This window comes from Scleropages formosus, chromosome 1, assembly GCF_900964775.1.
Source record: "Scleropages formosus chromosome 1, fSclFor1.1, whole genome shotgun sequence".
Classification (NCBI taxonomy): Eukaryota; Metazoa; Chordata; class Actinopteri; order Osteoglossiformes; family Osteoglossidae; genus Scleropages; species Scleropages formosus.
In genome coordinates this window covers 44646772-44671674 of record NC_041806.1, presented here as the reverse complement: position 1 = coordinate 44671674, position 24903 = coordinate 44646772, and the positions used below count along the sequence as shown (strand labels likewise).

General features: G+C 44.0%; 1 protein-coding gene across 6 annotated transcripts; it reads left to right on the top strand.

Moving 5' to 3' along the window:
• Window positions 1-2822: 2822 nt before the first annotated feature.
• tpd52l1 (tpd52 like 1) lies at window positions 2823-24903 on the top strand. 6 transcript variants are annotated; one of them, XM_018742512.2, is made up of 8 exons: window positions 2823-2961; window positions 12622-12737; window positions 14164-14312; window positions 18283-18384; window positions 21600-21614; window positions 23104-23142; window positions 23645-23705; window positions 23803-24903. In XM_018742512.2, exons 1-8 carry the CDS (start codon window positions 2943-2945, stop codon window positions 23926-23928), a joined length of 627 nt encoding a protein of 208 aa, XP_018598028.1. In that variant the 5' UTR covers window positions 2823-2942; the 3' UTR covers window positions 23929-24903. The 6 variants fall into 6 exon arrangements, with proteins under 6 accessions (XP_018598028.1, XP_018598027.1, XP_018598030.1 ...); XM_018742511.2 differs by having other exon boundaries at window positions 23800-24903; XM_018742514.2 differs by lacking the exon at window positions 21600-21614.

Below are 24903 nucleotides of genomic sequence, written 5' to 3'. Positions count from 1 at the left end.
TAATGACCCGGTTGTGACAAAAGAGGGCGCTGCAGACTAACCCACTAAGACCCCTTTAGAAACTGCAGATTCTCTGGTTCCCCAGTGCCACATAATTCAACGTGTAATTTAATCAGTTTATGTAAATTTTAAATGAGTTGGCTCACAAAAGCAATACTGTTCATTCTCATCAGACATCCATTTTCTCATATTCTCACCGTAGGGATAATGAGCTTGAATACGGAACAAATGTAACTTTCTGAATGTTAATTTGCGTAAACATTGTGCATTATGTCCATGACATGTGCTAGGCTCTTAGTCACGTGATCATTTTACCCTGTTTGCGTAGTATGCAATATTTTAATTAAAACAGCATTCTGTCCCCTGTTAGCCTGTAGTGCACCCTATGCAAATGATCATATTGTTTTTCTTTTACTAAAGTCTTAATAATTTTGGGGGGGGGGGGCAAAAAACCAGTTAAACTAACACAAGAAAATAAAAAGAACAAATCACTGAAGCCATAGACTTAAACTTGAAATCAAAGGACCGCTGGGTAAACATTTCATATTGAAACCATAATGAAAAAATACTATTTGTTTTCAAAGTAAATTAACAAAAAATACAAAATTAACTTCTACGCAGTTTAAAAAACTTAGCCTCTGTCTCAGGACAGCTGCTCTGTGATCTGCAAGACATGCAACCCAGAGACATTGAACCCTGAAGATGTGTGGCTCACCAGTTGTCCATGAACAATCTTTGAATGTTGCAGGAGGTTGTTGGTTCAAAGCACCATCATCAGTCCAGAAGGGCTGCAGGATTTGGATGAACCCTGAATGTACACTCAATTCTGTGCTGGCCCTCAGTGTCACTTTTGTGACAGTGATTATGTTTTCTGTTACTTGCTGATGTCTTTATCCAGGGCAGCTTGATTTTAGGCAAGCGGTGGTAATTTACAGTATTTGAGGTTCAAAAATCATTATATATATAAGAAACGATGATTTTCTCATTCATTAAAAGACAGCGGCTACAGCCATCACTATGCAATAAAAGGACTACGATTTACATCTGTGACCCTGCTGAAGGTGTGTACACACACACACGTCCAATGGGGGGCTGCAGCAAGCTGGAGCCTAATCCAGCAATGGAGGGGACACACCCACAACAGGACACCAGTCCACCACAAGGCACCCCAAGCAGGACTCGAACCCCAGACCTATTAGATAGCAGGCACAGGTCAAACCCACTGTACCACTGCACCCCCTTGGATCAAGGTACTTACCCCGAATTAATGCTGTAAAAATTACCCAGCTGTATAATAAGTAACTGCCAGGAGCTTTGTGCACAAACCTACAGTCTATATTTCTCTGGACAAACCATCAGCTAAATGAATAAATAAATAAATGTATAAGCATAATTTTCAAGGAAAAGCTCCCAGAAAGCAACTGCGATGCATATTTCATGATCACCTCAGAAAAGTTCTATGCAAACCGAGTTGTATGAAGGTTCTTGTGCACAACAGGGGGGCTGTGCTCCTCTTCACCTCCCTTCCTGTCCACATATGGAACAATGGCTGACATGGGCTTCACAGGAGAATTATGCAACACTTCCCCAGCAGCGCTTCGTATCCTAAGTGCACTCCTCAAGTCAGCATTTCGACAGGAACTGTCTGCAGTCTTCCAGCCCGGAATCAGTAGGTGACGGAACGATGACCCTCCAGGATCATTTAGGGATTTGTATGTGCTCTGAATTTATGAGTATATTAATTAATTTTATTATCTTTTACTATTGTGACCCTGGGGCTGGCATGGTTGTGGGGTGGCGCAGCGGGTTTGGCCGAGTCCTGCTTTCTGGCGGGTCTGAGGTTTGCGTCCTGCTTGGGGTGCCCTGTGATGGACTGGCGTCCCATCCTGGGTGTGTCCCCTCCCCCTCCAGCCCTACGCCCTGTGTTGCTGGGTTAGGCTCTGGCTTGCTGCAACCCAGCTCAGGACAAGCAGTTTGTGTGTGTGTTGTGACCCTGCTTTTCATGGCAAAATACAGTGTTAAAGAATCAGCTTTGCATTGATTTAGCCTGTCAAACAACAGAGTATTTTTACTATGGCAATTCAGGGTAAATACCTTGATCAAGGGTATTACAGACACAGTGGGATTCAAACAAACACTGCTGCTTCGCCTGCTGGCCCCCATTATGATGATCATGATGATAAAAGAGGAACCCATCGGGACTGTGGGATACGAAAATGTTTTCTTGTTTTATTTCCAGAGCACCGTGACTCTATGCTGTACAAGAGTAGATGTTGATAATGGATGGATGGGTGCAGTGATAATTATTTCACCAAAAGATACAGTTTTCTGTTTTTTCATATGTACATTTAACTGACAAATTTTCTGTAAAGCAACTTACAGTGTTAATCTACCTACAATTATCTACCCACTTATACAGCTGAGTATTTTTACTGAGGCAATTTAGGGTGAGTCCCTTGCAAGGTACTACACAGCTGGGATTCAAACCTGCAACCCTTTGGGTCCAAAAGTAGCAGCTCGAACAGCACCACGCTATCAATTGTTCCTTGTTAAACTTCCCCACTACCATCTGCCCCTTTTAACATACATTTAAATGGCACTGTGCAAAAAAAAAAAAAAATAATAATAATAATAATAAACTGCCATTACTGGTATAACCTGTACTTACTTCCTCAGTTTCTGACCACTGTTTCGGCTGGGTTCTCCTCCGGTCGTTACGGGTCTACTGTGATTGGCTGTAAACGTAAGCTCCGCCCACGTGGGCGTGGAACTAAACGGGGGGGGGGGGGGCCCTGAGATGACAGCTCGGGAGCCTGCGCGCGAGCCCGACGGCGACGGACGATCCGAGGGCGCGCGACGGAACAAATTATTTCACCGTGAGAAATTAAGAGTTTTTAATAGGAGCGAGAAGTGGAGGTTCGAACCGCCGCAGTTCGGCAGAGATGGAGAACAAGCAACAGGGTGAGAGGGTTTTTTTTTTTTTTTTTAAATTTAAAATCGTTTATGTGCTGCTTTCTATTGAATATCAAATACAATACGTTTCAAAACCAAGTGTAAAATGCCTTATTTATAGTAGAGACCAGACTTTTTCTGTTAGTTTTTTATGCGAGACGTTATTTTTCCGGAATAATATTTATTTAAAGTGAAAGGGCAACAACAGACCGGGACAGCAGTCCGAGCACGCGCACGCTCATGAGTGGCCGGCTCGCGCGCACCGTTTCCAGGTAGAGCTGGAAGAAAGTGTTAAAAACCCTGAGGCGGCCGACCGCGCTGACTGGGAGCTGTAGCGAGCCCGCGGTCTCCTCCCCCCCTTCCTTCGCGTCGCTGTTGTTGAACGTGCGGTATTAAGATTAATTCAATCGTACGGCGTACCTGTAGCCAGAACTCGTGTTATGATGAGTTATCGCCTTGCTTTCGTGCGAGCCAATCAGGACCCGTTCTACCTGTCCGCGCGCATCCACTTAACCCCTGACGCGCGATGAAAGTTTTTCGCAAGCCGTTAAGCTGCTCTCGACCGCTGGACGGCTGGAACTGAGGCGCGCGGCGGGGGGGGGGGTTGGGGTTTAGCGTTTCCGCCGATCTCGTGACCGGCTCGAGGCCGCTCGGTTTCCGGAGACTGAAGTCTTATGAGTCTAGAAGTTGAGTGTAAGTGATGTCACGGAGAGACTCGACCCGACCGCTGCCATATGAGTACTTAAATTTACATAATTTATAAAATGCAGCCCCTTAACTTAAAGACAGCTCAATTTTCACACAAAGATATGCCCGCCTACTTCGGGATGCTCCGTTGTTTGCATTATTTTTTAAATTATTTTAAGGTACAATTTCAGTTAAATTTACTCAGATTTACCCATTTATAAAGCAGGGATTTCTTCTCGGTGTACCAATTCAAGGTAAATAACCCCATAAAAGGAGTTACGACAGGAGTGAACTGAAAGTGAGAAGCAATAGGTTATGGGGACACGGCCCTAACCGCTACGCCACCTACTGCCCACACTGTGCTACTTTCTCTGGTGATGCCGCAGTGCTTTGAATACATGCAGATAATGCCTCATCTCAGTGGAGTTTGCGCGTGTGTGTGTGTAACATGCTGTTCTGTTTCCGATGCCCCTTTGGCACACGAATGGAACAGAGCTGTACCGCGGTGCGGGCGACTACGGTAAGACCGTACGGGTGGGCCCTCGATGGCGACCGCACCCTTCTTCGCCTCTGAAGGGTCCCCGTCCCCCTCCCTGCGTCTCGTCACTTCTCCCTGTGTGGATTCGTACGCTGTCCCTCACTGCCTCTTGTGTACGTGTATGCAGTATAAACACGTTTTACCTGCATGAAGAACTTTCCTCACTTTTTAGTTTCTGCTTCCCACATTTTATGTTTTTCCTATATTAAAAGAATGCAAACAGAACACCGTACTGGAGTAATGCAGGATAGGTCCTCGGGAAAGGACCCCGTCGCTGTGTTCGGACGGGGAACGTGGCCCCCGCAGAGCTGCCGGTTCCATTATTCAGGGTATAAATGTCGAATCAAAGCTGCATTTACTGTGTTTCTGATAGGCGCCGAAATCCCAAGCGGGACGGCTGTCTGCGTTGCGCCGTGTGAAAATAACCACGTTTTTCTGCTCTTTTCATGCTTGTCGAAACGGAGAAAGGGGATGTCTCAGAGCAGGTACGTCTCCACGGGCGTTTGACAGAGAAGGACGGAGACGGCGTCTCCCAGAGGCGCAGAACGATTTAGCGTCTGATCAAAGCAAATAGATGCACGCGGTGCCTCGTTCCCCCAGACGGCTGCGCTCAGGAGATGAATTTATGAGTTATGATTTCGGTGACATGATATACAGTCAGCGACAGCAAATTTTTGGATAACTCTGTGGGGACAGCAGATGGGGAGGTGGGTAGAGCCATCGCTTTACAATCTGAACGAGCCAAGTTTAAATCTCCATCCTGCTTTAGTGGCCTTGATCGGGGATCTTACCTAAATTGAGACGCTTAGAATACCCTACTGTGTAAATGGGTAAATCGGTGTAAAAGGTGGCGCTGTAATGCGGTGGATAGTGTTGCTGTCAGTTTTGGCTGTGCGATTGGACTTGGGTACGATCCTTGGTTAGACTGTGTGTAGTTTGTGTGTTCTCCCTGTGTTCCCGTGGTTTACCCCTGCTGCTCTTGTTTCCTCCCACAGTCCAAAGACATGTTTCAGTTGGATCGGTGGCTCTAAAGTGCCCGTAGCATTTGTGTGACTGTGTTATATTACTCTGGTATATAGATGAGTGATAGATTATAGTGCTCAGTTTGGTGCTGTGTCTAACACCGTATGTCACCTTGGTTAAAGATCTCAGCTAAATGCTAAACAGCGATCGCTTTACTTGGTTTTGGGGGAATGTGTCGACGAAATTAATACATGTGAAATGTAAAGTCGATAATGTAATACCGCAAGTCACATTTGCCAGATAGATGTTTGCTTTTCGGTTCTGGCTTCAATAAATGGAATGATCTCCCTCTGTCACTCAGAGCTGCTGAATCCCTCTTAACATTCAAGAGTGTCAAAAACATCTCTTTCAGACCCACCTCTCTCTTGATCTCCCATCTGCTTCATAAATGTCCACTACATTATCTGCTGAAAAAAATTCTACTCTCTCAATCCATCCATCCAATTTCAGGGGGGTTTCGCTCCCTATCAGTTCTGTATACAGCTACTCATGCGATATTGGACTAAGTGCTTGTACTTTGTGAATCACTTGTCTACATCTGTGTGTCTCCGTCCATCGGTGGAATGCGCGTTTGTTTACTCCGAATTGAGCATCGACTTGGAGAAAAGCACGTGCCAGACGAATAAATGTAAATGTTAGTAACTTTGCTACTTAGACTGAGTTGACTCGTTTAACCCATAACTTACGGGTGCACCGGTTGTGTTTCGTGTTACACGCCGATATCTGAAGTTTGCTGCCTGACCTCGCTTTTCTCATACTTCTGTCCCCACATCAAGGAACTGAGTTGAATCATGTCAGATTATCCAGCAGGAAAATCCTCTGTTTACTGCACAAGTGCCCAAGTTATGTAACGTTCTGGAAAGGTTGTGCACTGCTGGGTTAATGTCCCTCCATTGCCATATATTTTATTAATTTTGTTCATGATTATTCTTTCATTACTTGGATGAGACCCTGCGGTATCCAAGCGGTGGGCAGCGCACCAACCGCTGACGCACTTCAGCGGTAGAGAAGGGGTCCTATCCTCAGAGGTATGAGTAAGTGATGTGCCGTGTCGCTGAGACATGTGCGCTGGGCAGTTTGCGTGATGATGTCATTCCCCGTTCATTTGTTGGACGGACCCCTCTGTGTTGAGGTGGGTGAGAGGCTGCCCACTAAGTGTTTTTCTCTGCGAAGTGTGTCTCATCCGTGTGACTGGTTGCAGCAGATGAGCCACCGGGCAATGTGACGTAATGAGCCGACAGGCTCGTGCTTGAAAATTGGAGCATCTGCAGATCCACAGATTGGACCATCTGGTTTTCATCTGTCCGTGAGGCCGTAAGCTGCCGCGGGTCTTGTGGCTTATGACTTCCCGTATGTGATTGGTTGAAAAGTGGTCTTTTCGTTGTACCGTTTGTGCCCTTTGCTTGGTCGCAACCCCGGTGGTGTGTCCCACAGGAGGTCGCCAGGGAAGAGCTCCCGGACTCCAGTTGGAGCTGTCCTGCCCGTGACGACTCAGTAGGCTCCGCAGTCCCCTCAGTCTCGCTCCCTTCCGGAGGTGAGCACATGACTAGCCTTGGAGCCATGCCCTTTTAAAAGGCTTTGGGACACAGAGTAGACATTCAGTGTACAAGGCAGTGTTTATCATAGGGTGAAACAGTTGCTTTGGCCGAGTCTTAATGGGACAAAGGGGGAACTGAAGGGGACTTCAGAGGAAAAGTTTGCTGGACTTGTGATCTAATGAAAAGGAAGTGTCAAACCCATTGGGAAGGTGTATTACCCAGTTTGTACACAAAAATCCAACACTATAAATGATTTAGGGTGTCATGGTGGCACAGCAGGTAGGATTGATGCCTCACAGCTCCAAGGTTTTAGGTTCGAATCCAGCTCAGTCTGCGTGGGGTTTGCGTGCTCTCCCTATGTTTGTGTGTGTTTTCTGCCACAGTCCAAATATGTATTTTGGGTGAATTGGTGACTCTGAATTGCCCGTGGTTGTGTGTGTGTGTGCGTGTGGGTGTGCATATGTGTTATTGCCCTCTGAAGGACTGGTGTCCTGTCCGAGCTGCACACTGCTTCACGTATCTTATATCCTATTAGCCTAATGCATAAATTGTACTTTTGCTGAGATGTACGTGGCTTTGGACAAAAGCGTCTGATAAATGAATAAATGTAAAATACCCTGTTTCTGCCAGGATAGGCTCTGGAGAACTGGAATTGGACAAGCAGTTATTGACCATAGATGGGTGGATAAGTGGTACAAATGAGAAATGGTGAACTGTGTGTCTTTTATTGGTTAGAAATATCTGTATAAGGAAAAAATGTTATAAATCAGTGATCAACATGGGGATTCTGCTTTCTTTAAAGAAAACAGGCAAACTGAGCATCTGGGACTCAGGATTAGACAATCATCTGTCACCATACTGTTTTGTGAGCTTGTAGTTAAGATTTAAATGTGAAATTACTGCAAACGCCGAAAGGTGCCGTAGCTCGGTCTTTAAAACGGCCCCTGCCGGACTTGTAATTTGAGTTGTCCAAATTAATAAATGCTTTCCCTCAGGTTTCCATGTAATCGCTCAGGAATGTTCAAGTAATATCCATCGCATGCTGTTTGGCACCAGCCTGGAACTAGTTGGGTTGCAGGGCATGTGACATTTAAAAAAATAAATAAATAAATAGAAATGAACAGAATTTACTCGTGAACATTTACAAGGTTGTGGGGATTTGCATAATAGGTGAATGAGTTCAATTTAATTTGTCCTGGAATGCCTTTTGGTGGAAGAATGCTTTCAAATGTGGGGATGCGGTGGTGCAGTGGGTTGGACCACAGTCCTGCTCTCTGGTGGGTCTGGGGTTCAAGTCCCGCTTGGGGTAACTTGTGACGGACTGGCGTCCCGTCCTGGGTGTGTCCCCTCCCCCTCCAGCCTTACGCCCTGTGTTGCCGGGTTAGGCTCCGGTTCCCCGCGACCCCGTATGGGACGAGCGGTTCTGAAAATGTGTGTGTGTGCTTTCAAATGTTTTTGTTATGGCATCAGTGAAGACCAAACGTGATGTCTGACTGCCCGCAGGAAACGGGGACTTTTATTTGGCGCTGGTTCGGCACAGCTGCACGTGAGGATGACCGGAGGCTGGGCATCGTCCAATTTTTCGGCATCGATCGGACGGTGACTGGACGCTGAATACGGTGTCGGCGCATGCTGCATTTGTAAGGTCATTGGAGTGGGCGGTGCCTGCATCGCGGGGGAAGAAGAAAGAGCTCATTCTCCTGGCCGCGCTCTGAGCTCAATGTGATTAGTGTACGGCCGAGCTGTCGTGCCAGAGCCCCTGCGGGGAGCTCCGTGTCCTTCGACTACTCCACCGGTGACTTGGCAAACGTCTTCGGACAGCCCGAGCTCGCTGACCCGAGCAGCGAGTGTTAGGGGGAGGGGGAGGATTGCGAGGGAGTCGAGGAGTGGCATTAGTGAGACATTAATGGGGAAGAACGGAAACTGCGAGCGTCCCTGCAGGGCTCGTCCTCTGTCTTTCCGTCTTTGTTGCTCTGGTTGTGCCCTCGTTTCCATTGTTTTGTCTGCAAAGCTTAGACTTCCTCATGTACCCCCCCCCCCCCCCCAGCCAATTAGGGGGTCTAAAAGGAAACTGTGGGTCATGTGGCGTGGCTGCAGCGTGACGTTCAGGTGACGGCCTCTCTGAGAGAGGCTTTCAGAATTGTTTGTTAGAGAGGGAGAGTCCATGTCCTTTGTCACATCAACAACATATCATTTTACCCAGATTTTGCACTATTTTAACATGCCATAAATATAAACTATGTTGCGTGCAAGTGGTATCGTAGTTTTTCGCTCTTTTTTGATTTGATTTGATTGATTTTGATTGTTAGTTCTGCAAAGTCGCTCTGTTATATAAATTTCCCCTGATAGGAAATCAAATTACAATTACTAATTATTGGAAAAAATTACTTTGAATTCTTTCAGTTTCTTTCCTCACCCTTTGCAGGCTTTTCCAATGTCTTTTGCGCTTTCTTTTCCACCCCTTCAGGAGACATTTTAGTCGTTTGGCTCATGGATGTTGATGATTTAAAAGAACTAGTTTGACAAGATCACTGTCTGTGTCTTTCACTCTTCATCACCAGTTTGAAGGTGATGCTCTCAACTACTACGCCACCTCCTGCCACTGACAGTGTTCTGTTTGTGGTAGAATTCCCATCTGGCTGTTTCATTCGTAGTTAGGCAGTAATCTTTACGTTTTGTCTGGCTAGCGCCTCACAGTGAAAGGGTAAATAAAACGTTTAAATGGCACGAAGGGATCGAATCAATGTAATAAAGATGAGGCCTGTGCAGCGTACGACATGAGTTGCTTAGCAACCCACTTATAATCAGTGGTTAGAGGGAGCTCTTTACAACATGCTGATTCTTGCCGTAACATTCGGGAAGAGACACACTGCTACTTCACTGCATCTTTCAGTCACGAGTCTCTTAATAAAGTTTGCTGAACACGAGCGTTAATCCATTTTCAGCAAAATGAGAATCGAGAAGAGGCAAATAGAGATTTTACTGTCCCTTAAAGTTGGGAAGACTTTCAAAGTTTACTTTCATATGATGTACAGTAAACTGTGATGCCATCATGGTATTGGTTTTAAGTTATATGCTCTGGCAGAAATGTTCTTATTATTATTATTATTATTAAGCTGACACCTCTATCCAAGGCAACTTGCAATTTTGGGTTATACACTCAACTACTTATGTTTTACCCATTTATAGAGCAGGGTAAACTTAATGTATCAGTTTAGGGTAATTTGCTGGATCAAGGGTGTTATACAGGATTTGAACCTAGTGCCATCAGATTGTAAGGCAACTGCTCTAATAACTAAACTCCCTTGTGCCATTGTGGGATGCAGCATAAACAAATGAGAACATTTGAATTTGCTTAGCTCTGCACTTCCTCGGGAACCGGCTCAGTTGGAGATGTTTGGGTGTGAGCTGGGCTGCATTCAGCACTTACCAGTTCAGTACCTGTAGCATAGTGTCCAGACCACCTTGGTCAGTGAGTCACGATCCAGAGCACTGGCTTCCTGTCGAACCTGCAGGCCGGACTACGCTGAGCCTGTGTGACTTTATGGGCCACTCATTTTGGTGGTCAGTGTGCAATCTCTAACTTGCTCCTTGTCGGACTGCGTGCTAAATTCGATCAAGTTAGGTGTTTCCAAAATGACGTGGCAAGGTAAATGCCTGAGCTTGCAGAAAAGATCTCAGAAATATGGATTTTCATATCTCTTTGTTACACACTGGAATGTAGTTTGGATGAGTAGAATTTTACTAGTCATCCTTTGATGGCCCAGTATCTAATTTCCTTTGGCCAGCTGAGCATAGCAAGACTGGGCTGTGGATTTAAAAGTGCGGCCTTTTAAGATGTAAAGCCACTGGAACATTGGTGGGAGACGCAGATGCAATTATTGTGCACTTAAGTATGACTCTTCCAGCCTGGATGAAATACGGGTTTTCTTCCCAGCGCGAGAGAACCGAGCCGCAAGCCCACGCTCGGGAAGCACGATGACACCCTCGCATCCGCTTCCCGTCAGATCCTACCAGTATTTTATCATCTTAACACTGCAGCACCTGGCCTGCTCCTCAGCCTTATAATCAACATTGATTCAGTGAGGATCAGGCACAAAGGAAGGGTCCTTATCTCCTTCCGTAGCCTCGCTGATGTGCTGTTGATGTCAGCCGCCGAATTGGGTGTCTGAATGTTTCGGAGTCGTATCGCACAGCACAGCTGATACCCCTGAGGAAACTTGTCCGACTTCTGCACTTGGGCTCCAGTCATTTTGCCGGTTTCTGGATAACATAGCACGCTGTACTCTTGGCTCGAGCGCAGCAACTCATTCCCCGGGGAAGAACACTCGCACCTCACCTCAGCAAGTCGTTTCTCATCGCACTCTTTCTTCATTCATTCTCAAAGTGAAATGCACGTGGTAAATTCCTTCCCAAAAATACGCAACGTTTGTAAAGTATCATTTAATTTAATTGTAATCTAGAGGTTTTCCTTAAAGTAAAATAGCATTATTACTGACCATTTTAGCTATTGCTGTGTAATATGGGCAAAGAACATCATCTGTTGTGACTCATGAGAGTATTGATATTACACAGGAACCTGAACTCCGTTAGTGAGGTGAGACTTTATTTATTGTTTTGCCATCTCTGTGATTCCCATACTCTTGATGCCCTTCATCACTAAGCCCATAAGACCTGTTTTCGGGGCAGTTGCCATCCTGACTACTTTCCACCCAACTTACATGGCTAATCAGTAGATGAGACCAATGGCTTCTTGTCTACTTGTCTACGTCTGTAAGTTTAGTTGCCTAGTGCTTGTGAGGCGTACGTCTCCATAAGTCTGTGAAAATGTGTGTTCTGCATGATGCTCATCTGGACGTGTTTAGATCCCGCAATATACCAGGCCCCCCCAAGTGCAGTCAGCTGCTCGGCAGTCTTTTTACCGCTGTATTAAATCAGTAAGTGCTGATGCAATGCATGTTGCTGTGACACTGTAAAAATCTATTTTCTGGGCTGTGTCTTTCTTGGCATACTTACGGTATCTGTCAAAAGTGTTTTCACAAGGCATTTGGTTAACAAATCTGAGCAGGAAGTGAGCTGACATGTCTTCCCAACTCATCTGCAACAGTTTGCCGAGATGTAGGATTCTTACGTGTTCCTTTGCTTTCATTCTCCTGTCCAGTTCTCTCCATACAAGAATTGCCCAGGTGTACTCAAACTTTCGACTGGTACTGTATCTCCCATGAATGCTCCAGAAGTTATAGATGTACCAAACTTATTTAAAGCGGGTTTATTGCTAAGTGTAATTAGTGTGTCTGACATGGTAAAACAAGGCATTATCTCCATTTTCCCCACCCACTTTATTCCAGCATCTCCCAATCCATGTAATATAAAGGAGCTTTTTAAATATACCTGAAACACTGCAGCACCTTTTTGAGATTCAGCTCTTAATTATGATTCAATATAAATGAGGTAATGGCAGAAGATCAAGTGGAAGTAGGTTGACAGCTGCTCTGCCGTGCCCCAGAGATGTAGTTTCAGATTTCCTTGGTGTTGGACTGGAACGCTGCTGTTGTCACAGTGATGTCAGGTGAAGATTCATCTTCCGCTTGGCTTTACAACGAGTGCCTCCATGGCAACAGACATGATGGACATCCGGAGCAAAGTGCATAAAAAATGTCTACCGCTTTCCAGTTTTCTCAGTTTTTGCCGCTTATACGCCTGAGTAATTTTGGTACTCCCCAAGGGACAGTGACAGGATTGTTTTTGATATGTCTTTTTAGAACATTTTTGAAGGCCAGTGAGGGTGGTAGAAGACATCGTGTGTGTTTGTGTGTGTGTGTGTTTCTCAAGGTCCGCCAAGTGCTTGCCACATCTGACGGCTCTTGTGTCTTCCTCCCTCAGGCCTGCTGGAGACGGAGCCGCTGCAGGAGGTGGATGAAGATGCCGTGTCAGAGGTGGACCTGAGCAACAGTGTCAGCGAGGAGGAGAGAGAGGAGATACAGACAGAGCTGGCCAAGGTAGCCCTTTGCACCGTCGTGAGCGACCGCACTGCACAGTGTGCTTATTTTACTGTGGGATTTACATATGGGCTCCATATTATGGGTGATAGTACAGGTTGTCTCATTATGCCCGCGGGAGAAATGCAACATGTTGTGGTGGAATGACCTTCCCCTCTCACTCAGAACTGCTGAATCTTTTCCCACATCTAAAAAGGGTCTTAAAATTCCTCGTCACGAGTTCTCCGGTGGTGAGTCTCTTCCAGACTCACTTTGCCCGTGATCTCTTAAGTTCATGTAAGGTATGATTGTTCGTGATCATGCTCGGATCAATCCTTTACAGAGCCACTACTGCAATGTAATGTAAATGTTTATATGTATCTCCGGGAAAAAAAAAAAAACTACTAGGAAGGTGATCAGGAATCGGCAGTATTCTGATAAAATTTTATGCAGCTAGTGGTGTGACGAACATTGGTTCATATGGTGGAAAGAAACTATCTGCACTTAAGAGTCACACATCTGCAGTTATGTCTTACTCTGTAATGCACGCATTCTGTTTTCTATGAGATGTACGTCGCTTTGGAGACAAACGTCTGCTAAATGAATAAATGTAAACGTAAACACACCGAAAGAAGTGGAACACCAGTATCGCACCAGTGTCAATGATCAGCCGCTAAAGAGCAAGGATGACATTTTACTGGCTCCTGAGGGAAAACAGCTTCCTATAAAGCATAGTCATTAAGGGTTTGCATGTTACATATGGGGCAGCAGGTAGCGTTGTGGTTACAGCAGCTGCCTTTGCACCCAAAGGCACAGATTTGTATTTCACCTCCAGCTGTAGTACCCTTGAGCAAAGTACTTAGATTAAATTGTTCTAGTAAAAATTACCCAGGTGTATAAATGGCTAAATAATTGTAGGCATCTTAATATTTTCAGTCTTTTTGGAGAAAAATGTCTGCTAAATGAATAAATGTAGATGTTCTTAAGAATGTTTTTCTCAAGATCCAGCAAGGTGCCCCATAGTGAAGCAATGGTCTTGAGTTGCTTAACTAGGTGTATAACCACTCAGAGGAATTGAATCATGCTTTATGAAAGTTTCTTTTGAAAGCATGTAGTGGGATGAAGCGAATAAGTTCAAATCCCAATTGTAAATGTTCCCTGATTTCCACACCATGACATTTAAAGAATACTGTCTAGATCTGCTCGAGAGCACAGTTCACCTGTTGTGTTTTTGCTTTTTTACTATTTGACAGCTGATATAACTTGCTAAATGTCACTGATCTGTGAGCCAAGGAGCATAGATTGTTATGTGGGGTTCTGACACTGCATGGCGGGAAGATTACGTGGGCAAATATAATAACTCAGCCATGGCAATGTGCAGTGTGTAAGTACGAGGGCAGACGCTAAGAGCTGGAAGGACTGAAGCTCCGCTGTGTATACGCTGCAGTTAGAGGAAGAGATCTCCACCCTGAAGCAAGTCCTGGCAGCCAAGGAGAAACACCATGCTGAGCTGAAGCAGAAACTGGGCATAACCCCACTCGGCGAGCTCCGGCAGAACTTTTGTAGGAGCTGGTATGACATGCAGTCCTCCACGGCGTAAGTGTTTCTTCTCAACCAACTTGGTCTACCCTGGGATGTTTGTGTCTATGTGTGTGTGGGCAGAAGAACTGGGCCAGAATTTTAATTTTCAGTCTTCAAAACACTTTTCAGGCTGCTCTGCAGGTGTGTGTCCTGCATTTCATATAATCACAGAACATATTGTGGCGCACAGCGCCGTGGGTTTGGGTGGGGCGAAGAAGGATGCAAAGACAGCGTTCATTTGGAACGTTTTATTCGAACACAGACGGACAGGGAAATAACGCTCTCGGTCGGAGGACCCCGTTTCTTCCAGAACCTGCGCATCTAGCCAGCCTTCCCAGCCTGCTTAGCGCCCCTAGGCTCTCTCTTTTTTTTCTCACCCAGGCAGATACAGTCACACCCTTATATTCCCCGTACGTCACCCAAATTGAACAAATTACAATAAACACTCTTCCCACTAAAGCACAGTAACGTGGGTCGTTACAATGTAGTAATACATTCTGTAAATGCTCATCTGCATTTACATTTATTAATTTAGCTGATCTTTTCCTCCAAAAAGACACAGTATTAAGGTATTGATCCATTTATACAGCTGGGTAATTTTACTGGAGCAATTTTAGGATAAATACCTTGCTCAAGGGTACTATAGCTGGAGGTGAGATTCAAACCTGCAACCTTTGCACCCAAAGGCAGCAGCGCTAATCACTATGCTACCAGCTGTTCTTGTACACCGCTTGATGTTATCGCTGTCTTACATCACAAGTCCAGGAGGTTCCAAGAAGCTTTTTGATGACATTCAGGATCACCATTTGATTTTTCCTTACTCAGTGCAGAATATTAATATATGGTGCTCTGAAAAAATGCCTGCTCCTTTCCAGTTTTCCCCGTTTTGCCACTTTTTGACTTTAAATTGGATCAAATCTCTTTGTCAGTTTTACTTGCATATGAATGGTGCCTGCAAGAGAGAAAAAATGAGGGAGGTAGCACAATGTGTAATCGTAGGTGTGAAAGTAATTGCCCTTTCGTAGTCAGTAACTGATATGGCCACCTTTAGCTGCAATGACTGCAACTAAATGATTCCTGCAGCTGTTGACCAGGGTCTCGCATCACTTTGGAGGAAGTTTGGGCTAATCCTGCCTGTAGAACCGCTATAGCTCAGCAACATTTGCATGTTTCCAAACATTAACGTTTTTCAAGGAAATACTGTTTCACTGTACTGTGTGTATAGAACATTTTAGTAACAAATTTAGGGTTGTCTTTCCACAGTGTTTAGGAATTTTTGATGCCACAGTTTGGTTTGACTTTTTAAAACATCCCTAGTTTATGAAAATTCTGATAAACTGAATGAGAAATGCCTTACAAGTGAAACTTATTACTTGAAAATAGCATTTCTTCATGACACGGGAATAGAGATCCAGTAACAGCCACCACATGAGCCCTTTTCCGCTGTCTTGAGAAATCACAAGATGCCTAAGCCTCCATTGAGAGGTTATATTCTGTTTTCTTTATACGGTATATTTTTAAATTAAACTCTTGATAACGTAATTGACTTTTGCCAATATTCATAATGGTTATCATTCCTTTCTTGGTACTTAAGGAAACGTATCGGAAACCGCAAGCTATGAGCCTTACAAGGTGCTTAGACTAAGAGAACTGCTTAGTTTTGTTTTTTGGGCTCAGGATCATATATATATATATATATTTTAACTATTTAGATTAAGAGTAGTTCTGGCCTATATTTAGGAAAATTTGGTTAACAGGTAAGTTCTCAGGCACACGTTATGTTTGCATATCAGTTAACAGGTATACGATACTTTGTAGAAAGTCTACAGTGATCTACGTGGCTACATTAAAATGAACAAACTACCCCTTTCTGCTGGAAAGGAAACCCTTAATGTGTTGTGTCTGTGCTTTCGGTGCAGTCCGTCTGAATGAGCAGGTCGAACAGTGAAGACGGAGAGTAAGCGCTTGCACTGAAATGCCCCGAAGAGTTTTTTCTGTCAGCTGGAATCAGGCTCACAGCCGTTGGAGAGTGATCCGTGGATTCCCCCTCTCTTAAGGTCTTCTGAGACTAATGCTGTGTCTCTCAAGCCACGCAGACCTGTTAGAGCTGTGATATCATCTATTACTGAGTCATTTGCTGATGGTAAATATAAACCTTTTTAAATCCTGCTCCCTCACGGAGAGGCCCTACATGGCGGTGTGGAGTCGCATAGGTATAACGATCACTGTAGGTAAATGACTTTTTGCCATACTTTTTATTTAAACCTGTCTTTCAGTCCAGTTGTTTGAATGTTTAGTTATTTAGTTACTCCATCCTCCAAAAAAACAAACCAATTAAATATGTGAACGTGGATCAGTAACGCAGCTGAGCAGTCAGTGATTTCTGAGTAGCCTCTTAGCTTATTAACCAAACTCTTGGGTGAGTCTTCTCATATCGCCGTTGTCATGGTGAAGGCCGCCTCGCGCACAGAAGACTCAAGCGATCCCGTGTCGATGCCAGATCATTGACCGAGAGATTATCCAGCCATGAAACGAATATGCTGTGGTGTTCCACATCGGCCCAAAGACACAATTTTCCTGGGGACATCCAGTTCAGTGAGAAATTTTCTACTGCAGTGCCATTGCAGAGCTGCTGCCATTGCCCATTTGTTGAAGGACTTTTGGGATAATTTTTAATTTTTTTTTCTTATTCATTGCTCTTCCATTACTCCTAAATAACTGGAAAATGTTGGCATGCATAGCATACAAGACATCTTAACATCTTAATCTTACAAACTTCAAGGAATTCCTTTATGGCCCGAAAAATGAGACCCATCAGCCAGTAAATGAACTGAATTCAGACCTTAGTTCCTGAGATGCAAAACTCCATGTTAAAATAATACGGGTCAACTTCTGAGTGTAGTTGGTGCTCAAAAGAGCATTTGTAATGATTAAATTTATTTTGAATAGAAACTGAGTAACTGCCTCCATGAAGGAGGTCAAGCACAGAAAGGCATCCAGGTGCTGCTGGGACTTTTTCAGGACTGTTTCATAGTTTTACACGTCCAGCCTTTTTTTGCGAATGCCCTGCCTCACACAAAGGCTCCAGAGGGTGTAATCCTGAAAGTCACCCTGTAGCCGGCTGGAAATGGAGACGAAAATCAATGGAGTCCCATCATTAGGCCAGCCTCTCGGAGTCATTGAGCTTTTGTGCTTCCAGCCCGCATAAAATGTGTCTTACAATATGTAAATGTAAACCCAAACCATTCCATTTGTGACACTTGCAAGTATGTTGCTATAACACAAACACAAGGTTTAGTACTTTATTTAATACATTTCTCATCCTGTCGCTCCATTAATTCAGATGCACCTTGGTTCTTAATTATTCCCTTGTCCACAAACACAAGAAAGCTGGGTAAAAATTCTTTGCTGATAATATGGAATTAAATTATGCAAATTGTAGATTGCTATGTAGGACAGTGCTAGTTAACTACCCTGAACAGTAAGCACAATGCTAAACAGATAAAAATTATTTAGTCAGAGTAGTGACAATAAAGCCTGAATTTATCTTTATGTGGACATTTTACAGCCCAGTTCTGTTTATATTGTTTTTATGACTAACCCTTAAACAATTCTGCAGCTTCATCACTTAATTCCCTGTTTGCATAATGGTTTTTTAAAAGTCTTAAAAGCCAGTTTGTGCTTTGAACAGGCTTCTTCATATTTAATTTGGCTTCATGTCACTGGCATCCAGCAGTTGTTAAGGTCAGCTAAAAATCAAGATGACTATTAAATAGCCTGATGACCAACTAACATAAGAAATTATGTTAACAGGATGTTCTACCCAGTTTGGAGGACAATTTTTGCCTAAATTTGTCAGTGTATGGATTAGTCTTTAAGGATGTCACCAGTTCCGCTGGGCTTCTTCATTACTCTGTGTCTCTGTAGCTCCTGCAGTGTAAACATGCTTCCTATTATCACCGATGAGTTTGCTCTCTTCGGACAGGTACCGGAAGACCTCGGAGACAATAAGCACAGCTGGGCAGAAGACTTCGGCGGCTTTGAGCAACTTGGGAACTGCAATTAGCAGAAAGTTTGGGGATATGAGGTATGAGGACGACTCCGCCGCTGCAGACGACTGACCAACTGTTGTGTCAAATTGGGAACGTCTCATTGTTTAGTCTTCCCCTTATCTGTGAAAACGCATTCCTCAAGGGCACTCATTTTCATATCAAATATACCGCAGTAAGAATGCTCCCAGACCACATGCCCCTACTTCCAGCAGCTGTGGCACTTTCGGCCCCTGGCCGTCAGCACCGGTCACTCCTGGAAACCCGGTACTGGGACTTGTTTGTGTTGCATAAGGCAGCCGGTGTTAAGCTGCTTTGCCAGGGGACCAGATTGGACACAGCCCCGGGTGGGATCAGTACTTTGAGTGCTGGAGAAGTAAACGCTGTTGCGACAGCAACAAATACAGGTCAACAGATGCCCCGGTAGTGAGGACGGCCCCCCGATGCGATGAAGGACCAATGAGAGTCCGCGATTCTGATTACACCGCTAATGCTGAACACAGTCCCAATCCTTCCATTATAGGAGCGGGGACCTCAGAAAAGGGAAACACACTTGGTGTCAGAGACAACGTGCTGCCCCAGCTGTCCATATCTGGCTGCTGTTTACGGGAGGTTTCTCGGTTAACTGGACGGTCCCTTTTTCTAACTAATAAATCTTATGACCTAGAGTCAAGATATGCATACCGAGGGTGCATAACTCCGAGTGAGCTGTAAAAATTTCTATTAGTCTACATTGATGCATAGATTTTATTTTTACCCAAAGCTGGTAGAGTTGCACCCATGGACTGAGGAACCATACTGAATGTAAAGAAGCTTTTAGGGTATTGTGCAGTGGTTAAATCCTCAGGTATATTTGCATATTGTATTGCGTTGCATTGTTTTCAGAAAAGCAAACGCCATTGCACCAAAACAAAACATTTGTTCGCTCTTAATCCAGTTTGTACGGCCTCCAGTTTCTGTATGCACGCAGGTACAGTGGTTGCCCGCCTGTGTGTGTGTGTGTGTGTGTGTGTGTGTGTGTGTGTGTGTGTGTGTTTTCGTGACTCGGGTTTTTTATTTGCAGTGCGACTGAACTGTCCTGCCCAGAAGTCCATTATAGGGTTGTGGAAATTCAATATAAAAACCATTTAAAGCAGAAACCTCGTGCTTCAGTCCCGAAAATTTTCCAGGCTAATTTGCTATTCGACTGAACTCATTTGCTTCGCTCAACAAATTTATTTGACCCGCTGGTTGACCCCTTAAACAGTTAGGCTTTGGAATGCAAGTTATTCACACTTTCAAGTTATTTAGTGAGAAGTGGACTGTGGCTCTTGGACAGGACAGTTGTGCTTTGAACAGGCTGCGGCGGTTTGTGTGTGTGGAAGTGTGAACTTTTCACTGTGATATGTGGGAGTAACTAGTGTTTCCACATGATCTATGCAAATTGCAGCAGTTAAGAGTAGCCCTAATTAACAATTTATGATGATGATATTTATGATAATGGGTGAGACTGAATTGTGCTGGCAAATTGCACCAGAAAGCTAATATATACTTTCTGGTTTCATCTCCAGGTAAATTAAACAAAAAATTGCCTTTCTGTGTATATGTGAATTGGTCTGAATTTTAGTGCAAGTTATTTGAATAGGTAAACGGGACACGACTTATTTAGCAGATGCTTTTCAAAGTGACATACAACACAGAATAAAGGAAAGAGCAACTTAAATCTGGTAGCAACTTTAGATAGACATGCAACCGTGGAATAACAGTTACTTTGTTCGATTCCAGTGCTTCTAAGCATATATTACATGAGTAGCTGCCTATAGTTATGAATTACATAGGAAATACAGAGGTTATCCTGACAGATAGTGTGATGCAAATTTGGGGAGCTGTTACGAGATCAGGAGAGAAGTGGGTGTGTTTTGAGAACCCATGTGAAGGGGACCACCAAGCGGCCAGAGGTGGGGGAACATAGTGCTGTTTCTGGGATACGGAGAGTAATCAGGTCCTTAAGGTTTCGAGGTTCAGATCCTTTCACTGTTTTGTAGATCTTAGCTTTGAACTTTGTGCAGGCAGCTACAGCAAGTCAACAGAGGGAGCCAAGGAAGGGAGATGCAAGGGAATGCTTTGGCACGTTGGACACAACTCGTACCTCAGCATTCAGGATCAGCTGGAGAGGTCACATCATCGCTGAGATCAGGGATTTGCATATCCTGTGGATTATTCGGTCACTTGGTTAATCTGCAGCCAGTTTATAATGAGCACTGTGTCTTCATCTGAAATCAGCCCGGCTGGAGCTAAAGGTTCGCCAGTTAGACCAGTGCGCGGGTGCGCCGTACTTAATGGCCTGGAGTTATTGCTGGTTTACACCAGGGTACATTTTAAGCACAGTCGGGGGCCTTCCAGAGCCAGCAGACACGCTGCGATCTGCTGAGGGTGAAGCAGCACAGAGAACGGTCCCTGCCGACCTGCCCCGTCCTCTGGAGGTTTTCACTGGCAGCGACGCTCCTCGTTCTACGCCGGCAGTCGCTGACCCCTGCTGGGCATCCGGGGACGTGCATGCGTGTGCCGTGGACCTTTTGCATGTCTCAAAAGTTGTGTTTTGGGGTGTGCTTTCCAGCAAAGGGTCATCAGTACCCTTCCTGTCAGCTTTACGGTACATCGCAGGGTTGCACGACTCTGGTCATCAACCCTAATCGCCACCCGGTTGACTCCTCATATACAGGGGCAGGTGACATACTATCCCTTTAACTACTTGAGTAAAGCAGATAAGAGCTCAGATTGAGTACAGCTCAACAGACTGTGGGGCACCTGAGGACAGCAGTCGTGCACCCCTGGGGTGTTCAGTTTGTCTTTTTGCCTTGAATATTGAAGGACTGTTAATACGGTGTGTGTTTCGTGTTTCTTGCTGTTTTCTGCTCCATTTGTTAGTACTGTAGGATTGATTTGTGTTGATATGACTGTAAACATGGAGGATAGTTGTGGGCGAAAGGCAGTTACCGTCTTTGTCGAATTGTCCGGGTATCAAACTCTTTTTTGCGTGTGTGTGAAAACTCTTGCGTGGATTTTGCTTTAACAGTCAACAGTGTTGTGTTTGTCACTTTGCGTGTTGTTTTCGGACAGTGCAATTAGAATAGAGGTGTGTGTGCTGGATATGCGTCGTGTCGTACATTCGGATAACTGCTGGTGGATCTTACATGTGTAGACATGGTGAGTAAATTGGATAATATGCAAAAAACTTACACTTTTTTTCTTCATCTTTCCTTGTGCATCAAAGATCAAACTCTATTGGGTAAGGAATTGTGTTTTATGTAGATATGTGACTAAATGCATAAATATGAATGCAGTGGCAGATATATACATGGTGATATACGCCCTTCCCTCATGTAATAGGGTCTCATACAATGAAAAATTGCTACTATGGCTTATGAAAGCATATAGTATTTTTCATTAGTGGCTTTATTACTCAGTATATCTGCATTTTTGTCTGGTTACATGGTTATTTTACTTCAATTACAGGTGTTTTGTCTACTTTCACTCTGCAAAACATAGAAACGTTATGCTTCTGGCATCAAGTACTGTATATACACTACTTCCTGTTTCCTACTTCCTGTCACATTGACAGTTTCGACCAATTGCAACACTGATTATAGTAAACCTAACTCAACTGAAATTGAATAATTTATGAAAGAAACTATAAATGCGTAAATGTGAACTCAGTTATTTTAAACATACAAACGGCTTTGATAACACGAACATCTATACTATTGTAAAAGAGAAAGATACATTGAAAAGAAAAAAGTCCAACACTGTTACAAATTATGAAGTGCATTAAATGTAGATGAGAGAAGTAGAAAGACATTTTAAGCGCTGGTTCAGATGTTCGACTATTTAGAGATCTTCAAAAGTAAAGAACAGAAACTTTGGTTGAGAAGAAAGATTGAAAAAAAGAACATGGAGGAATAAAAGTCAAATTCCAGAAAAGGAAGATCACGTGAACCCAGTTTGGGTATTGCACCAGGCTCTGAACGTTACGCATCAAAAATACATTTTATTTTCATAAAACACAAAAATAAATTCAAGCTGCCAAATCCCAGTTTGAGTAGTCCACAGCATGTTGATGCTGGTCAGAATACTGTCTTGACTGAATTAATCTCAACATCCTTAAGTTTTATATAAGTTTAAGATTTATCGGGAGAGATTATAGTGGAATTTAGTATTTTATTCATTTGAATTGATTGGTTTTGTGCCTTGTTTGCCTAGCCCTCCTCCCCCTGGTCAGATCCTTGACTTCTCTTACCGCTTTCATTTGCTGCACAAGTCAGTTGTAAAACCTAATGATGGAAACTCTTCCTCTGTTTCGCTCCTGTTCCTGTTGTCTGAAGGGCTGAACGGAGGCCCCTGACATTTAATCCGCATACGGAAACTGGTGTAATGGCAGCGCATCCCTCGGCGCGCTCAATTATTCATGATATTATTTCTCCACGGCTAAATATTTTAAGATGGTGACACTGGAGAATTTTCAACACGTTGACGCTTGAATTCAGAACTCTTGCACGAACACGGATTCAATGGAGGCCCTGATGTACATACCATCGGGACCTTAAACAGAGGAAAGCACCTGCACAGAAATGGACCCCCAGTCGACCGTGGTAGAACAGGGAGGACCGCAGGCAGCGGAACGTGCCGGAGACGTGTCCAAGTGCTGTGTGCGGTGTTGTTACAGATCCCTTTTAATGGCTTAACCCTTTTCTCACCCATAACATGCTCTCGTGGAACAGCTACTCAATCCGGCACTCCGTGAGCATGCCGACCATGAGGTAAACAAGCTGCTGTGTGCATATGCACTTGTGTATTAGTCATAAAATATATAGAGTATAATTAGCATAACTGTACAGGAATTGAAGACAGATTCTTATACACTATAATACAATATAAAAATTATACATATTCTTATACATTATACAAAGAACACATTTAATGTGTGTATATATACTTATCTTTTTTTTTTTTTCCCAGTAACTGATTTAACTGGGTTAAAATTGTGAAAATTCACATTACTGAGAATGGACGCAAGATGATCCTCAACCAAAGACTACGATGTGACTGTATTATTAATTTCTAACTATAATTGTTTGTCTTAATAACATCACGGACAAGGGCGGTGTCTAGTTTCCTGCAAAAGTATGTCCAAAATAGAGGACAATGAATTCGTAATGAATTCGTGGTAAGTGTTGGAAAGATGAGGCCGCTGCTACATTAATTCACTAAGGGCATTATTTAAAAAAAAGAAAAAAAAATCTCATCTCTTATTTTCTTTAGGAACTCCCCCAGTTTCAGGTCTTTTGAGGAGAAGGTCGAAAGCACAGTTTCCTCTTTAAAGGTATGTTTGCACATGCCCATTTCCTACTTTTATTCACACACTTTTTTTAGTGATTAATATTGGGAGTCTTGACTTTGTTCTCATATTTCTGGAGCAGTCCAAGGTGGGAGGGGCCAATAGCGGGGGCAGCTTTGAGGAGGTGCTGTCCTCCACAGCGCACGCCAGCGCCCAGGAAACGCCCACCAACCACCACCCGCTGGAGAACAGCGAACGGACTTGCTAGGATCAGCAGCCCTACGCGCTGTGCACTCTGGCGCCCCCTGAAGGCTCGGCGGTCACGTAACCCCGAGGGCAAACCGCTACGACCCGCAGGCCTGATGAAGCACACGCCAACAGCCCGCTTTCCAGACTTCACACGTCTCCCCTAGCCTGAGGTGCATGCCACAGCTGTAAAGAGGTCCTCCGCTATTACTCTGGATATTGCTTTTGTACTCCAAGAATAGTGACATTCTAATTGTTTGTAAATGTCTTTCACAGTTGTATAATGAAGCGTTTACCATGGCTGACCAGATGCTGGGGATGGGATATATTTAGGTGTTCCCTACCTCATTTGTACCACTTCAGTCACCTGACATGTACTCTGCATTGTGCACCCAAACTGTTGCCTAACACCATGTATGGCCACCTGTCTTTTTTTTACTGAAGTAGTGTGCCACAAAGGTTACACTGAATTACTGAGATCAAGGGTATTTTGTGTGAGGAAATTAGGACAGACAGACAAATCCAGGGCCATTACCTCAATGGTAAATGCACTGGTTTGCTGTTTTCAAGTATGACTAGTGACATTCCTGTGCTGCGGACCAGCCATGACTTATTTATACACAGATCAGTTTTCCTAATTGGAATACATTTTCTCCCCCCTACTGTGATTTTTAAAGTGTTTCAATGCTCATTTAACCATTTTTATGGACTTCTGCAAATATTTGTAAAATGTTGCACAATCCCAAATTTTGCAGACTTACTGGGTTAAGAATTCTAACCAAGCACATTTTTAAACCAAAATCTATGTTCTTTTGACTTAATGTACACATGAACCATGTTATTAAAGTTCATGTTGTGATTTCACCACTCTACTGTCATCTGTTAATCTCCCCTTAACAGCACCAGTAGGGACCTTTTTAACTAATGTTAAAATGTTGAGCTTCAGCTGTAGAATATTCAAGTGTTTTTACTTTAGAGACATCAGTGTTTGGAAATT

Bases quoted from the DNA above. Each gene is read 5' to 3' on its own strand.
- tpd52l1 (XM_018742511.2), top strand. The intron at 14,313-18,282 runs GTAAGTGTTTCT...CTCTTCGGACAG, and splicing joins GACATGCAGTCCTCCACGGC to GTACCGGAAGACCTCGGAGA. The intron at 23,706-23,799 runs GTATGTTTGCAC...ATATTTCTGGAG, and splicing joins GCACAGTTTCCTCTTTAAAG to CAGTCCAAGGTGGGAGGGGC.